The sequence below is a fragment of the Rhipicephalus sanguineus genome, chromosome 11, assembly GCF_013339695.2.
Source record: "Rhipicephalus sanguineus isolate Rsan-2018 chromosome 11, BIME_Rsan_1.4, whole genome shotgun sequence".
NCBI lineage: Eukaryota > Metazoa > Arthropoda > Arachnida > Ixodida > Ixodidae > Rhipicephalus > Rhipicephalus sanguineus.
The window spans coordinates 41,133,179-41,150,283 of record NC_051186.1 but is presented as its reverse complement, the minus strand read 5'-3'; the positions used below and the strand labels follow the sequence as shown (position 1 = coordinate 41,150,283).

Below are 17,105 nucleotides of genomic sequence, written 5' to 3'. Positions count from 1 at the left end.
AAGATAACACCTCGTGTAAATGCACCTAAGACAATTCAATGTGTGTTGAAGACCGTTGTGGATGGTACTCGTGCTCGCTCCGCTTGGCCATTGACTGCTTTCTCAGTGCTGTTCATTCTGTAAAACGCTTACCATACCTACACCATTAAACGCATACTATCAGCACGTTCACTTGAGGAGTTATCTTGAACTTAACATGCATTAGCAAGTTAAGAGATAAAAAATCCATGAACATGGGTTGTCATTGGAGCCAACGTTTCAACAAGCAGACCTTTCTTCATGGCTGCAACAGTTGCAGTTTTGAAGAAGACAAGTCTGTTTGTGTTGACGAATTTTTTACCTCTTCATCCTTCCATCTTCTCCCCGAAATTTTTCCTTTTTTTATGAATAAGTGAAGTTTCCTGAACCACTTTTCCAAGTAATCATCGAATGATCTCGGTATTGGAGTTTTCAGGGGTTTGTCATGCACTTTCTTTTGTCCGACAAGCACACTGGAAGCTACACAAGGAGGGATGGCATGGGGGAAAGAAGTTACGTCAGCATGTGTCACGACCTTAAGCGCACGTGATGAAACGCTATCACTCTCTCTCATTGTGATTTCTGTGAGCAAATGTGGTTCACTGTATAATGTTAGCAGACTACGCAGCGCGGTGCTGGCACCCCGTGGCAAGAACTGCACCTGATCCAAACACAGCTCTTGATCATTTGCACTTTAAGCGACGCAATTGTAATTGGTTACTTATTTTCTGTAACATATACAAGTCTGATGTACAGTGAGACAGAGTGCAGCCCAAATGTGAAACACTATTCACACATTTTAATCTCAAGAGTCTCCTCTCCCAGCAGCTGCTGTTTCTTTTGCCAATATGGCGGATGAGCGATTCCGCTTGCTGCTGGTGTGGTGGTAGCAGATCTTGGGACTAGCTTCTGTTAGGTACCTAGTTTGTTCCACAACTTCAAATAAATAAATTAGAATCTTTCTCCTATACGGTTTGCCAGTTGCCGCATTGTTCCGTAGACCTTCGAAGGTGGTTTACCTGCGTAAGCAAAGAAAAAAAAAACAGAACCCATGAGTTTCATTGGCTAGACCCTTCAGCGAGTTTTCTGCCAACTTACAACAGGCATTCCTGACATGTATGGCATTCACGTATGCTCTATTTCCCCTAAATTGATCTTCCGCAGAGTTGAATAAAATTAAAGGATGCCCAGAAACACTCGTATGCTTACACTGATTTAAGAATACAGCAGCGCCACATATATTCAAATACAAGTCCAAAAGCACAACTTACACATTAAATTCAAAACCATCTTCAAATATAGTTCCCAATCTATCACCTCACACTGTATTTGAAGTGGCACTCTGCGCAGATATGGCACCTACGTCAATGTTGGAGTGCAGTCAAAGATCCAACATGCCAACCACATGCAATTACACAAACTGCAGGGTTGTGTGCTGGCAGTGCAAAGTGCCATACACGTAATTTATTGCTGTTCCCTTGCCCAATACTATGATTTCCATTGCAGTGATGTAACAGCCAATTTATTTTTCCCACCAATAACAGTGTTTATGATTATAACAAGGGTGCTTTTGTGCTGGATATGGCTGGATTTGCGCAGGGCTAAAATCGTATGGACTCGCACACATAAGCCATGCAATTCAGCGCAAATTCTGAAATTTCTTATAATATAAACAAATATTCATTGCACTCACCGAGGACCAAATTGCAGATAGCTGTCCGCGCAGCCCGGATGTTCTGGTAGGAACCAAGGATGTGTACTTTTCTGCAATAACGTAAGGCAACATACTTACTGATATACACAAGACAAAAGAGTTATAACAAGCACACAAAATGGGACATGAATGCTTGAGGAAACACAAGGTGTTAAAGGAGACAACACATGGTCAGTCTACTAATCCCAGTTTATCATTACAAGTGTGAGGAGAGGCCCCAATCTGGTTGGTTAAACAAAAGCCTGGTCTCTGAAAGCACATAACATTAAATTGTGATTCGAAGGTACTGCCTCTAAACTCCTCCCACTGACAGTGACTGCCATTTTGGCGTGCACTATGTGATGTGCAAGAACGAGGAGCCACAGCTGCATCATCCGCTATGAAACTGGGCGATACTATACCGAATGCACTGATTCACATGCACTGTTACCCAGTGAGAAAGCAAGGACATCGTCATTTAATGGTGCCTACAGTTCCTTCACTCGCGCAATAAAAAGCTCCAGCAAAAAAATGATGAGATGTAAATGAAAGAAAGCAAAACAACACTTCGCAAGCATATGTATTTGTTAACAGCAAACATAGCGTGTGCAAGAAGAAAAACGAAGGATGGTGCGTGGCACAAGAATAGGGTTCTTTCGCTGAAATAAACAGCAGCGTTTGATGCCCTGCTCAGCTCTTCATGCGCATAGTCCTTGAAGCCCAGTTCATCTTAGGAAGAAGTCTTCAGATTTTACAGTATTTTCAGGTCCTTATATTAGTACTTTCCGTTTTTTCAGTGTGCAAAAGAATGGTCTTCAAATCCTGTTACTCGAGGGAGTCGTCTCCAGGAAAACGTGAACATCTAGGCTGATAGTGTGTAGCGTTGCAAACGAACATACAGCCAGTATGCAAGACCTATGCTGACATAAAGGTGAATACAGTAGAACCTCACTGATACGATACCGAAAAAAAAAAGAAAAAATAAGCATACTTTCGGGGAAAACATACGCAGGGGTGGAAGCGGGCTTGAGTGTTTTGGAGCAGCTCAGGGAGCAGGAATCGGGTATAATGCTGTTTTGGAGCAGCTTTGGAGCACCAAAATGTGTGTTTTAGAGCAATGCAAGTTAGTTTTGGAGCAGAATTCTATAGGGTCAAACATCATTGTTGTTTATTTTTTTAATTTCTGGTAAACACAACAAATTCCAACGATTTTAGAAAACATTCAATACTTATGAACAAACCACACTTAAAGGAGTCCTGACCCAAAAATTTTCGCTCCGCGTTTTTTTGCTGCAATGTGTTGCTGGGGGCCTGTTAGTCATTACACGGCACATCGTTTGCAGCAGCGCGCGACAGATAATTAGTTACAAGCTCCTCATTACCAACACAGCCTCAGTTTCGGTTGGACAGAGCTCCAAAAACGACAAGCCGCCAGGCGCAACTATCACCACCTAGCGAGTGAAACGCTCGGTCACGTGAGCACACAGAACAGTGACGCATCTCCGCGCGGTCTGTCATCGTCAGGCTCATCGTTGTCTGATGGCGACGATTTTCTTGCGGCGGGGATGGAAGGAATTTTCGACGTGGTGAATCGCTTCAGGTTTGACCTGCGGGCGAGGAGCGATTCGTCGGGAAGCGCGTCAAAACAGAAATGGCAGCTACGACGTCATCATAACTTGTACCGGCTGCAACGGTTACGTAGGGGAAGTAGGGGGGTCACCTCGGGTCACCTCCGAGGGTGTCAATGCACCAGGTGCGGCCTATAATGCTGGATAGCGCTCGCGAACTTCAAAATTTATATAAAATACCTTCCAAGCTTTATTCGCTGTCGATATTTTGCAGATGGTACACGCACGTACACGGGAATCAATCCAGCAGGCTATCTCAGCCGCGAAATTTTGTGTCAGTACCCCTTTAACACAAATGATTATATATATATATATATATATATATATATATATATATATATATATATATATATATATATATATATATATATATATATAATGAGACGACGCCCAGTTCAGTAATCGAAAGGTTATATTTCAATGTCCAAAGCGGCGCAGCCCGCGTGACAACGAAGATGATGATTACAATGGTTTCTGTACAGATGAAGATGAACTATATAGTCAGCGCTCACACTATATATATATAATACACGTGGGCGTGCACGTTATCATTATAACATCACAGCTGTGATAGAGCAATGACTCAGTAAAACGAGATAAGCAATGTTTTGAATAGCTACACGACTAGACTGACAAATGAAAAACGTTTGTGGTAATGAACGTTTTTCAGCAGCGGCGTTTTTGCGCCGCGTTTGCCGGGTTGCTACACTTTTGTCAAAAGCCTATGCCGGCTTCAAAAAGTTCCTTCGAAATGCGCGAAGGCCAGCGCCGTCTGGAGGCATCGGAAGAAACCAAACAAACACGCGTCTGCACCCTAAACTCCGCTTGTCGGACGAGCGAGCGACGCGCCGCACGAGGCGTTTTCTTTTCTACTTCGGGTAGGAAGACGCGGCGGCGCGATTGTGAGATGGCGTTCGTCAAAATGACGAGCGCAACCCTCCGACCACGCATCAGTCACGCATGAAATCAAGCCATTCGGGACGGCAACGGCACGATTTCGCGAAGGCATTTCTCAAAAAACACGCGCGTCCCTCTAAATGCGCGTAAATCGCGCCAAAAATTGCGCCATGCGGTTCCACCTTTTCCCTTCAAGTTCCCTTCCAAGATGTGTCAATAATTGGTGTCGATTATATGCACGCAAGCATGGTACTTGAGGTGCGATGATACCTAGACGTCGCAAGTGCACAATTTGCATCCCGTGGTTCTGTTTTCGTTATGTCACATTCGTCTTTTGAGTAATAAACGTTCCAAGTGTATCTTGTTATTTTTTGTATATTTCTTCACTCGCCACCTTATGTACCAAACCACACATAGCAACGGCGGCAAACGGCATGTCATGTTGTGCTGCGGATGGTACGAGCTATAGCGTAACCTCTAAGGGCTTGTGTGTAATGCAAAAAAAATCTGCACATGGAGAGGCACGCTCTCACTAAAAAAAAAGTTTCGGAAATGGTCCAACCGACTTACATAAACCGAAGCCCTGTGAGTGGTTTCGCGGTTTGTAGTGGCTTCATTGACCGCAAGCGGATAAAACAAATTTTTCTTTCTCATGCAGACTTATGACACAAAATCCATATTACACACTCAGCTATACAGCGGTTTCCTTAATGCAAAGTGTCCAAAAAATGGTCGCGCGTTTACGTCCGCGGCAGCTACTCGCACTAATTTTCCACTCCTGCATACGATACGAATCCAGTAAAAATTGAGACTGAAGAGCCCATTTTTAGGTGCAAGGCAAAAAACATTTATTTCTCAAAAAACATAGTAAGGCTTTTCGATTTTCAAATTTCTGGCAGCCATAGGTCAGTGAGCCAGCTAGTTCTGGTTCTGACAGGAAACAATGTCGTGGTCACGTGTGTTGAAATCCTCAGACATTGAAAGATGCCCCAAGATTGCAAAATCGAATGCTGGGTCAGACAGCGTAAGTGTAAACAAACGCTACCGCCGCGGCAGCACTGCCCCGCCTGAACGTCGGTTCTTTCTGCATTGCTGCTTGGAAATATGTGGCTAGGTATGCCGAAGAGCTGAAGCGATATTCTCGAGCATACGCAATTGGGATATGATCACGTACGTTCGCAGGATCACGTGCGACTCACCCCGTCCGTGAACAACAGTGCCGCACCGCTAACGGCTTAACAAGTTGAACTCTGCGCAGTGCATCTAACAATCGCGGTACAACATGATGCAAAATCTTGCCATAAAGTGACAGTGTGCCCAAAAGTGACAGCTGCTCACGGCTATCCTGTACCTACGTCGCACAATTGCTGATCGGTTTGTGTTCTGTCTTAACTTGAGACATGCAGCGGTATGTTCGCCACGACTTGTAATTGCACCATCTCGGACGGCGGAACACGCTTTAGAAGATAACGCCAAGCGTAATGGCAAGCGAAGGTGAAGTAAGTCCCCAAGCACCTGCATTTCAATACGTCGAATCCTTACAAAGATGGTAGCGAGTGCGCATCATCTCTTTTTGGCGTCTGACAGCCACAAACCTTCAAGTGGGTAGGCAGAACTGTCTAGCCAGAGAAAAATTAACACCGTCTGGAAATGGGCCATGCAGTGGGCAGAGCAACCCGAAAGTGAACGCGCTCTGGGAGAAAAGTGTGGAGGAAATAAAGTCTTTTCAGCCATACACACTGGGTACAATGGCGGCATTGCTATGGTTACATGGTGCAGCGTGCTGTGCAGTGGAGGTAGCGTGTGCGTCATGTGTGCTTCGGTAGGTCTCGTACGGAACAGTGGCGGACTGGAGATATTCTACAACATCCATTCTTTTCGCCGCACTGTTAGCTCTGCATTGTTCTCACGGCTATTGTTGTAGCCGTGGGGTCTGAACAAAAGTGTGTGGAATGAGTACGCATCTACGTACCGTGCTGCGGATGACGGATTTGCAGTGCTACAGAAAAGACACTTTTTTTTAAAGCCGTTTGAAAATTTGACGTCCAGCGTGACCGCCTACCTTCGGGCTGGTGTGTGGTTGACAGAGAGCTGAGGCAATGGCTGAAGAGGCGATCGAGCAATTCGAAGAAGACGCAGAGGAGACGGTCGAGTAATTTGGAGGAGGCGTGGAGGGGGAAATTAGGCACAGCAGAGAAGCCGCCGTCGCCACGCAGTGGCACTTCACAAGTGCATGAGAAGGGCCTTTCTGCACACCTGAATGAGAGTTTTCGGCTGCAGAACGTATAATACGACTGCAGTTTGCCGCGGTGCTGGACACTGTTGCCAAAAAATCGCATTTTCCGGGAACGTATTAACCGGAATGTATTAACGCGTAGCTCTGTGGGGTTATTTTTAGTTTTTGCGATTGTGAGTGTAGGAGCCAGGAAATTGTAGTAACCGGAATATATCAACAAGGTTCTACTGAACTGGGGTAACCACCTGGAGCTACTTAAGTTCCATCCAAAGCTTGGCGCAAAGGCGCTATTAAATTATGCCTGCAGCGAAATGCAGATAACATAAAAGCTCGCCAATTCGGATTTCACGGGACTGGAATACCGTAAAAACCCGCATATAGCTCGGACCCGCATATAGTCCGGGGTGTAATTCGGGGATAGCAAACGTGAGAAAAAAAGTTTTCACCCGAATATAGTCCGAGGAAAATGGAAAAAATGCATTTATTGACATTTCATTCATCCTCGTCGTCGGACGCACTCTCTTCCGAAGCTCCCTTGTCGGAAATGTTCTCCCACAGCACATCATCCTCAGTGCCATCAAGCGCGTTGGAGATGGAGCACTTTTTGAAGGCGCGGCAAACGAGCGCCTCTGGAATGCAGGCCCAAGCCTCGACTATCCACGAGCAGAGCATCGCTGGCGAGGCCCGTTTCAGCCGTCCGGCAGGGGTCACTTCTGGTTCTCCGGACCTCATCCACTCCACGTACAGGCGCTTGACATGGTCCTTAAATGGCTTATTAAGGCACACATCAAGCGGCTGCAGCTGTGATGTCATCCCTCCCGGGATGACGACGAGCTCGGTGCGGGAGTCGCGCAGCAGTCGCTTTACGGAGTCGGCCAGGTGACACCGAAACGCGTCGAGCACAAGCATCGAAGGGAGCCCCAGCAGTGCTCCGGGCCGTCGACACCACACGGACTTTATCCAGTCAAGGACTAACGATTCGTCCATCCACCCCTTGTCCTGGCAGCGGACGACGACATTTTTCGGGAACTTCTCCCCCTTCGGCAGCGTCTTTCATTTGAACACCACGTAGGGTGGCAGCTTGCGACCGTCAGCCGTGCAGGATAACATTACAGTCACCCGCGTTTTTTCGTTTCCAGTCGACCGCACGATAACTTGCCTGGAGCCTTTTTGATGCACCGTCAGCGCCGAGGGCATATCCAGGTAGACCGGCGTCTGATCCGCGTTGCCGATCTGGCCCAGCTGAAAGGGGACTGCCTTTCGCAACGCAATTATGTACCTTTGAAAAGCCACGAGGTGCTCTTCGTAGCTCTCTGGTAGCTTCTGGGAGATCGACGTACGCCGACGTAGGGAGAACCCAGCGCGGCGCATGAAGCGAGACACCCAATGCTTGCTCGCTTTGAAATCCTCCGGCTGAATGCCTTTGTCTCGAGCGATCTCCCTTGCCTTCGCTTGTAGCAGCTCGATGTTGACAGCGAGATGTGCAGCTCGCTGCTCCCGCACAAAGTCTGTGAGTTCTCGTTCCACGTCAGGAAATGCTCCATTTTTTGGTCCGCGGAAACTTTTTCGCTGGCCGCTGCATGCAAAGAGGGCTTCCTTCTGCTTCCGCCAACCGCGAATGCTCCGCTCGTTGACTCCGAACTGCCGCTCCGCGGCACAGTTGCCGATGGTTTCGGCAGCAGCGATAACTTTTCTTTTAAAAGCAGCAGAGTACTGCCTGCGCGGTCCTGACATGGCGTAAAATCACAGGAGCAAAATCGAGGCCGTCGTTATGGGCACCAAGTTGAAGCAAAGGCCACTGACCAACTGACCAGTTAAGACTAACGCCGCTAACACTACCTAGCGCAGAAGCGCGCAGACAGCTGATGATGATGATAGCACCGCGCTATGTCGAAACCGAAACTGAATTTGGGCCGAAAATTCTTGGGACCCGCATATAGTACGGGGCCGAAATTTCGCACCCTAAAATCTAGAAAAAAACCCCGGGCTATACGCGGGTTTTTACGGTAAATGTCCGAATTGACCGAATTCTCAATTATCGAAAGTATGAAGAAAACAATAAACAAATGTCTATTACGTAAATACACTTTCATTTTCTTGATGAATACGTAAATCCTGTACTTTGCCATACGAGCAGCGTAAAAGCTGCAATTATCGCCACTCGCGACTTTGTTCACAATGTGACCGCAACTCAAGACCTCCCTGTCCTAACTAACCCGAAACGCGATAAACCGAAATTAACCGGAAACATCGTCACTGTTGTTACAGCACCGTTCGTACTGATGGCGATGCAGACTGCGCAGCCTTGCTTCGGTTGCCTGCGAACGCAGTTTTCGCTCTTTTGCATCGCTTCGAGCTCGCCACGCTCTGGGAATCGTTCGAATTAACTGCTTTGCGGCCAAATATGACGAATTAATGAGAGCTTGATGACATTGAACAATACAAATGCTTTCCGGGACCAGAGTATGCGTCTGAATTTACAGATTTTTTAAATTAACAAGTGCTGAATTAACGATCTTCTACTGTACACGATAGCTGGAAATCAAACCTGCTACCTCCACTCAGCAACTGCAGTACTGTTGCCTCCGAAGCCCCACAACTGGCGGGGAAGAGCTAACTCGCAGAGGCTCACCTGTCGGCGAGGACGATACGAGTCTTGGTGACGTTCTCAATGGTGAACTTGGTCCGGCCACCCTTTCCTGCCAGACGGCCGATGCACCTAGCCATGTGGTCCCCCTTGAGGGTCTTCACTGCAATGCACAAAAACCAATGTTCCTTAGCCATCGCCTTAAATGGAGTGTCATCAGTGCAGAATAAGCAAACTAGATGTCGAGCAACCCTTGCAACGTCCATCATGAATTACTCTCTGATCACTCAAACTAAAAGTGTTCATTAACCCTTTGCGGTCCGTTGTCGGGCAGCGCCCGACAACGCAACACGGCCGTAGCGGTCCGCTGTCGGGCCCCGCCCGACAAGGGTGTTCGTGGTTTAAATTTTGCTGTTTTCTCACCGCGAGTCGCGCGCATTTTTTGTATACATGAAGGGCCATCTCTTGAGGAATAAGTGAGCTTTGTTTGTTGAGGTTTTACTTTTTTGACACTAGGGTGCAGCACTATGATCAGCACGGGGCCTAGAGCGTACCCACTCGCGCGCGCGGTTCGCTGAGAAGCATGGCCACGTTTTCACCGCGTGCGTTTTACGGCGGTGCTTTTAGCGAAAGCGAGGATGACTTTAGTGAGGAAGAGAATTACGTGCCTCCACCAGACAGTGATGACAGTGATTCGACAGAAGTGAGTGACGAAGACGACGACGGCGGCGGTGGAAACCTGCAGTAATAACCCTGGCCTGCACACAGGGGAATGCTTTGAGCGGTATCATACGTTGCCCAAATATCACTAAAAGAGTTGCCTGCAGAATGCAGGAGCAAAAATAAATATCCTGTGCGTTTCTCTTCCACAGCTTGTGTTTTTATTCGCGGCGCCAGAAACTGGCGAAATAGTTTCGGACCGCTAGAGCCGGAAAGTGGGTAAAGGTTTTGGACCGCAAAGGGTTAAATACAGGTGTTTTGCAGGCCAAAACCACAATATGATCATGCAGCAAACTGTAGAGGGAAATTCTTGATTATTTCGGACCTCTTGGAGTTATTTAATGTGCACCTAAATCTAAATATTCGGGCGTCTTTACAATTCGACCCTGTGTAAATGTGACTGCTGTGCAGGGTTGCCACTGACTTTCGAGTAAATGTCGCCAAACAACGAGCAGAAAGTCGCCAAAAGTCGCCAATTTTTTATAAATGTCGCCAAAAAAGTCGCCATTCTAGATGTGTGCGGCATATCCTAGTAATAGAAATTTTCACTGATGTATATCCCCGTAGAGTACAGTGCCATTCAAAGCCCTTAAAGTACCTTGACATTTCTCCATGCCAGGCGCTTCGCCCCTTCACCATCGGAGTGCTTGGTGGTTCTCCGACTAGCCGCAAGATGTGCGCGGAGGCCCAAGTATGAAAGGATAAAACGCTCATGATATCCTTCCATCCCTGTCCGCTCGTTTCAAAGGTAAAAGTGTGGTAAACCTTGGGCGAAAGCCGCGAAGGCGTTGTTTGTAGACAGCTTTACATCCCCTCATATGAAGAAAAGGATTAACAGGTTTATTGAAAGTAGTAAGACAGAATTCTTACAGGTATCGTTCATTAGTGAGTCTTATACCTTTCAGTGTGAACTAATATGATACCGGACGCCACTGTCCCTTTCATATATAATCACTTATATCTACCCGCGTCAATCCAGTGCGTTATAATTGAACAGGTAGACATTGTAAAATGTTATATAGCATGCAGGAATATTTGCGCTAAACTAGAAAAGGACAACACAAAGAAGGAACACTTAAACAGATCAATTGTTTTCATTGTTTTCATTGCACACGCTCACCGAGAACAATAGAAAATGCCTCAACAAATAATTTTTTATTGCACGAACACCCGCGTATCCGCCCATCTTCGCTATACGAGCTCGATTAGGGGATACTGCAGCGGTGAATAGGTCGCCAAGCTATTCAGAATAGTTGGAGCTTTGGCGGAACAAATGGCCGGAACACACGACCAACCCATCATCTAGCCCCTTCAGAAGCGAAACTTTAGCGAAGCTCTGAAGCATCTAGATGAATCTAGATGAATTGAGTTAGAAGCATCTAGATGAATTGAGGAGATACACACGAGTTACAGGACGGACATACAGAACGGCGCGTAATGTGCACCTCAAAACCCAGAAAAATACAGAGAACAGTGCCACTCATTCGTTGGGAGGGCACTGAGCTTAGGATGCATAACACAGTGTAGACCTAAGCTGAAAATCGCCAAAAATTCGCCATGTCGCCATTCATAATTTTAGGTCGCCACGGGCCTCTCAAATTCGCCAATTTGGCGAAAAGTAGCCACCATTGGCAACCCTGCTGCTGTGACAGGGAGTTGAACCTATGCCCTCATGCCAGGGCTTTGCCAAAGCAGCAAAGCTGCCATTGCAGCTTCGGTATTCCATTTATACAGTTGAACGTCTTCATAAGAAACACACACAGGGGTGCAGTTCTTGCCCCTTCCATGAGGTGTCTCTTATAAGCAGGGTACAACGCTCTCATTTTCTGATCAGCCCGTTTCAACGTAGGCACACTGGCGTCTCTTATACTCATTGTCTCTTAAAAAGGGGCTCAACTGTATATTTGAAAGGAATGACTATTTGACAACTTTGAGTAGCAACTTCCCCAACTGGATGAGAATCAAACAGCACAGACTATTAAATTCGTATTCGAAATTTCTGATAAGTGCACACCCCGAAGTGAAGGACTACTATGTATACACAACTGCAGCATTTTCAGGAAAAAGCTACATGCGAATTTCAAGGGGGAAAAAAAAAAGCAAGGTTGCAAAGCGATGCTCACCATCTTCTATGTCAAAAGACTCAAGAAAGAGCTCGTCCAGACGAACCAGAGCCAGGGCATCCTGCCAGAAAAAAAAACGAAAAAAAAAACTGTCACCTGAAATAGTGCCATCAGCCATGCAGGCAGTCAAGCGTACGCAACAAAAGGAATCAATGAATGCAAATGTAGAAAACAACAAAAGTGAAGAGAAGAGAAACAGTGTGACACAAGACTAGTGCCTCGGCTTCCCACACGGACTCTCGTTGCTCGCTGGGGAAAGTTCCATCTCGTGTCGAATCCAGGTTAGGAGTCCCTGGCAGCGATACGAGACCGACTCTGCGCCACTCTTGTAGCTTGACGAGCGGTAAAACGCAACGTTCCACCAGGGCGATATGCTGCGTGTTGCACTTTGGCACTCGCTTGTCAGTCAACGCCTCTGTTAATGGCAGCCAAACAGTTTCCCTTCCAACCATGGCCACAACTGCATTTACCGTGCACTTCTCTCTCTTCTGGCAGTTTACGGCAGCTACGCTCAGTCGCAAATCAAGAGACTTAATGAGCAACCCTAAACAATATAGCTACTCGAAATAGTGCCCCAGATGCTGTATTGCAGTGACGGATAGAACCACTACACACAGACAAGGTTTTATCCCACAGCACAAGGCAAAGCAATAACAATTTACGATTTCCCAACAGTGCATGCACTCCACAAGAAGGTGACCCAGTGTTTGTTTGGTATGCGCACTTCTGTCCTATCATTGATCTTTGTTTCTCCTCTGTGCTATCGTCAATCTTTGTTTCTCCTCAACAGTAAAAGCCTTGGGCTGTTACTGGCCTTCCTAAATACAGAGGTCACTGATCTGTAACAAACGCTGCTTGAAGCAAAACGTAACAAGTAAGCACGCAGGAGTTCACTCTTGCAATCTAAGCCCCAGACAAGAATCGTAGTAGTTTAGTTGGAACTCCCACTCGTAAGCTCTTTTTGACAGTGGAATGGTCTTTGAACACAGGACATTTACTGAACGAAGGTGTTGCTTGCATTCAGTCTACAAGGGTGTAACATGTGCATGAGAGAGAGAGTGAGACAAAGAATTTATGACTTACGTCGACTTCGAAGCCCATGGCGAATGCCCGCACAAAATCGGCAGCCTTCTGAAGTGCACTGGGCTCCTCGGTTTCTTTGCATGTCTGCAAGGACCAGAAACACCACTGCTGAGCCATTCCTACTGTAGAAAGCTACTTCCTAGAGTTAAAGGCACATACAACTTTCTCACGCATTCCTCATTTAGAGCAGAGAAACAGCAAGTAAAACGACACAAAACAAAGCAGTACGTGTTCAAGATTAATGATGCATTCAATAGCAAATCAAGGCTCAAACTCAAATTTCTACACGAAAAAGGGGAGCCAGGGCTGAAGAAAGAGAGTTTAATTGATGTTATTTTAAAACAATAATGTACGGTTTAACGACCTGAAAGCATAATTCAGACAGTAATGCAAAGAAGCACACGGACGGTGAAAATGCCCGTGCTCCTCTCCAGTCCCATAGATCAAGACTGGACACAGCGCTAACAACTGTTTCCTGCACACGATCACATATATATACAAGAGCATGCAGAGAAAGGGGGAGGGTAGCACACAATCTGATCGACCCGCAAATCAACCCGGCGGCTGACGTGACAAAAATAACATTTCCTTCTTTGCTAAACAAACTGGCTGGCAACTGACAGCAACCCTATTTTTAATTTCGACCGCTTCAATGATTTCCCTTGTAAGCTGGTCAGAATTTTTCGCCAGTGAATGCACGTAGTTAAACAGGAGCTTGCAACTGCAACGTGCACAATGTGTGGCGAGATGACCTGACAAGGTACATTTTTCAAAGTTGTACCTGTGCTCTCACAAGCGGTTGTTCCGTGCCTTGTCGTCCGTGTGATTCTTAGCGCTCTGCTCGACCAGGCGCGGCGGGCTGCTGAGGCCAGTGGAGCCCTGTACTAGGGGCCCCAACCACCTGCTTCTCGAACCCCTCTTCTTTTTTAATAAACGTTTTTTTTTTCAATTAGCGCTACTGTCTGAATTATGCACTACCAACTAGCCCATCACTCTGTCCTTTTGGACCTGAAAGCAATCAATGGGTAATGAGCAACACCATAACAGAGGCCTCCATACACATGTTAACAGCCTAGTTTCCCAACTGTGCCCACAAGTTGAAGCACACAAGCATGTTTTACATTCTGCATCCATCAAAGTTTGGCAGCCTTAGCCAGAAATTTGTGTGTTTAGGCTTGCGCGAGTACCTGTTATAATAAAAGCATGCTTTTGGACGTTCACTTAAAGGGACCGACAACTGCTCAGAACGCGGATTGAGATAACCCCACCAATAGAAGGATTGTCTATTGTATAGTCTAAAACAAACCCTGTTTTTCTCATTAAACGTGGATTTATATTTTTATTTCTTCACTCAAAATTACTTTTGGCACCTCTGGCAGCAAAAAAGTGAATGTGCACATGTACCTATCATGTGACCTTTTACTGGTGTATGCTATTGTCTCTATATTAGCGCTGAAATACAGCACTCTTTATATTATAATCTTTTCTAATGTGAAACGCACAGGTATGCATTCGTTTGAACTGAGCAGAACAGAGCAGAACTGAGCAGAACAGCCTTCGCTTGACGCATTACCCGACGCTCATGAGCGGCAGCATGAACGTTGTTAGCTGAGGGCCTAGCGGCACTTGCTGACGTGTTGGAAAAGTACGAAGAGCGCTTCGCGGCCTCCGAGATTACCTCCAGCGATGTCACATGTGATAGCGACGTCGCTGGAACGTTATTGGGCCTCTCTGCGGGAATAACGAAGGAACTGGCATGAGATGTGCTGAATAACACTAACGTGACATCACAAAGTTCGTGTCCCACCATGTTGGCGCTCCAACGTGGCTGTTTCGTTGACATCAGTGCAAGCCATCTATATTGAGATTATGAATACAACAGCGGCAGACTTCCCAGCTCACCCTAATTTCAACGCAGCGGGTCTTCAGGTTGAAGCGTGTCTGCAGGTGGAGGTGCTCTACGATGGGCGTGAAGATCTTGAGCCAGTTCTCCTTCAGCGGGCTGTACCTGTGCGCAGGTATGGGTATCTTCCGGATCTCAGTCTTGCCTTCCTGCACGACAGTTATGACTAATATATACACAGCAGAAAGCTTTTGTCAGGATCAACGACTGCTGCGTGACCTCGTTTTACTGTTTCAGATGCAACGTATTGTCAGTCGTATGCTGCGTGGACTGTTATTCCAGACACATGAAATCTGCTACCTCGGCTGCTTTGGTTTAAAAATGCCTGAAAAAAAAATATGTGTAACTCTGGCGGCAGCATAACAACAGGCTGTTAGCCTTCAGCGAGGCAGCCACTTATCACTTGCCAAATGCATACATTGCACATTAAATGCAGAGGACACCCTGCAGTGCACTGCGGCCACAAATATACACCAGGAACAGGCAAAAAAAAAAAGCTAGGCTAATCGAAACACATGAACAAACTGGATGCCAATTGAAATGAACAAATGGCATCCATTTGCACTACAATATCTTGCAGCCAAGCTTCTCATTAGACTTTTCTTTCAAACATCGTTGTTTGCAACCATGATAAGTGCGCCTTGGAAATGCAGCAACATGCATTTTAAACCTACCGCCTACTGTTCTCGTGAAATGTTGTCATGTCACTCATTACCTAACAATACAAATTACCAGTAATGACCTAGTGCCACGCCCCCTTTTTGATAGAGGATGGTAAACCGACATTCCTGTCATTTCGGTTCCCGCTGACATGTTCCATTTAACGCGATTTCTAGGTGTAACGGCTATTTATACTATTGTCATTACCGTCTTTTTTATTTATTGCACTTGATTTAAAGTGATCCCGATAGCTTTGGCCTACTGCCCAAATCCCATGCTAAGCTACTCAAAAACGAAAAAAAAAAAATAAGAAAAATAAACACACCAGCAAGAACAGAGGAGCTTTTGTCCCAGCAATCGAACAATAATACTACTGTCTTTTGAACAGAGGGCATGACGGGCGCTTCAAAAGACAAGGCTCGAGTCTGGCAGCATTTCAGGCTCTCCACACTAAACGTCGTTAGAAAAAGCAGCATAACACATCAGCTTAAGACCGCCTATCGAGCAGTAGCACAGCTAACTGGTCAACAGGAAGGTACGGCATGCTTCGACAAAAAGCAGATCGCGAATCCGGCAACATTTCACAGAGTAAACACTTCCACAAATGTCGAAATGATTTCCTGTGTGCACTTGCTTGTTTGTGTGTGTTTGTGGGGGGGGGGGGGGGGGGGGTGACACAATGGGATAAAAGGGGGGGCTATATTTAGGCACACCGCACCAGTTTCTCCTGCTTGGCGGGAGGGTAAAGGGGCCGTCCATTTTTGGCATCCTCGTCCACTGCCATCTTGCGCTTGCGGTTGGCCCGTCTCTGGACGATCTTGAAGCCGTCGTCGGCCATCTTTGCCGGTTCTGCTGTCGTATCTGGCATGCTGAATCTGCGTGATGCAAAAATTGCGGATACAGTGACAAGCGGGCTCACAAAACCGACAGTAGTGATTGCAAAACGGCGCGAGCGCACTTTCCAAATCAATGACACGTTTTCCGAAACCGGTGATCCTGTTGCCGATTGATACCCCAGAAAAAAAAAGTTACTAATACGAACGAACGAAAGGCAACGGTATCCAAGCGCTTCAAAAGTAGCGCAATTCGAAGAAATTCTAGGAAAGCGATCACGATGTTGTTGACCTAAGCCGGCGCGCAGCCGACAGCATATGGTTTGGTTACGCATCGGCGGGCGCTGTTTGCACGGAAGGCTATTGCCGACGCCGTTACAACAGGCTACGCTCAGAAAACAACGCTTTCGAAGGGGTACGAGCACGAAGTTTCGAAAAAATACGCTCAAAAACGACAAATTACGTCGCAATCGCTTACCTACGCGTGCCACCACGTGAGAAGTGGACGATATAAAGGACTAGACTAACTAGAGAAACGTGCAATAAGCTTGATGGTGACTAAGATAGCGCTAGTAGTCAGAAACCATAGTTTGACAATACCTTTGGTCAGCAACGTTCACAAAGTTAATAAAAAATACTGTCACAGTCTATATATTAAGTTTATAGTAATTGTACCTTAAATTTAATAAATAACGTTTAAAACATTGCAGTCATGCCGTCAAAA

The 17,105-nt window shown here is 46.3% G+C and overlaps 1 protein-coding gene across 1 annotated transcript; it reads right to left on the bottom strand.

Annotated features, from left to right (window-relative positions):
• Positions 1 to 797: 797 nt before the first annotated feature.
• On the bottom strand, positions 798 to 16,903 carry LOC119373980 (RNA-binding protein pno1). The gene is made up of 8 exons (XM_037644042.2): positions 16,860 to 16,903; positions 16,267 to 16,423; positions 14,888 to 15,037; positions 12,986 to 13,069; positions 11,903 to 11,963; positions 9,105 to 9,222; positions 1,712 to 1,782; positions 798 to 1,037 (listed from the first exon to the last, which is right to left on the bottom strand). The coding sequence occupies exons 2-8, from the start codon at positions 16,414 to 16,416 to the stop codon at positions 970 to 972; spliced, it is 702 nt and encodes a 233-aa protein (XP_037499970.1). The 5' UTR covers positions 16,417 to 16,423; positions 16,860 to 16,903; the 3' UTR covers positions 798 to 969.
• Between the last annotated feature and the right edge of the window lie 202 nt (positions 16,904 to 17,105).

Coding starts and splice junctions, on each gene's coding strand:
- LOC119373980 (XM_037644042.2), bottom strand. CDS start 16,416: ATGCCAGATACGACAGCAGAACCGGCAAAGATGGCCGACGACGGCTTC. Junction 15,038..16,266: donor CCGCCAAGCAGGAGAAACTG/GTGCGGTGTGCC, acceptor ACTGTCGTGCAG/GAAGGCAAGACTGAGATCCG. Junction 1,038..1,711: donor TATCTGCAATTTGGTCCTCG/GTGAGTGCAATG, acceptor TTGCTTACGCAG/GTAAACCACCTTCGAAGGTC.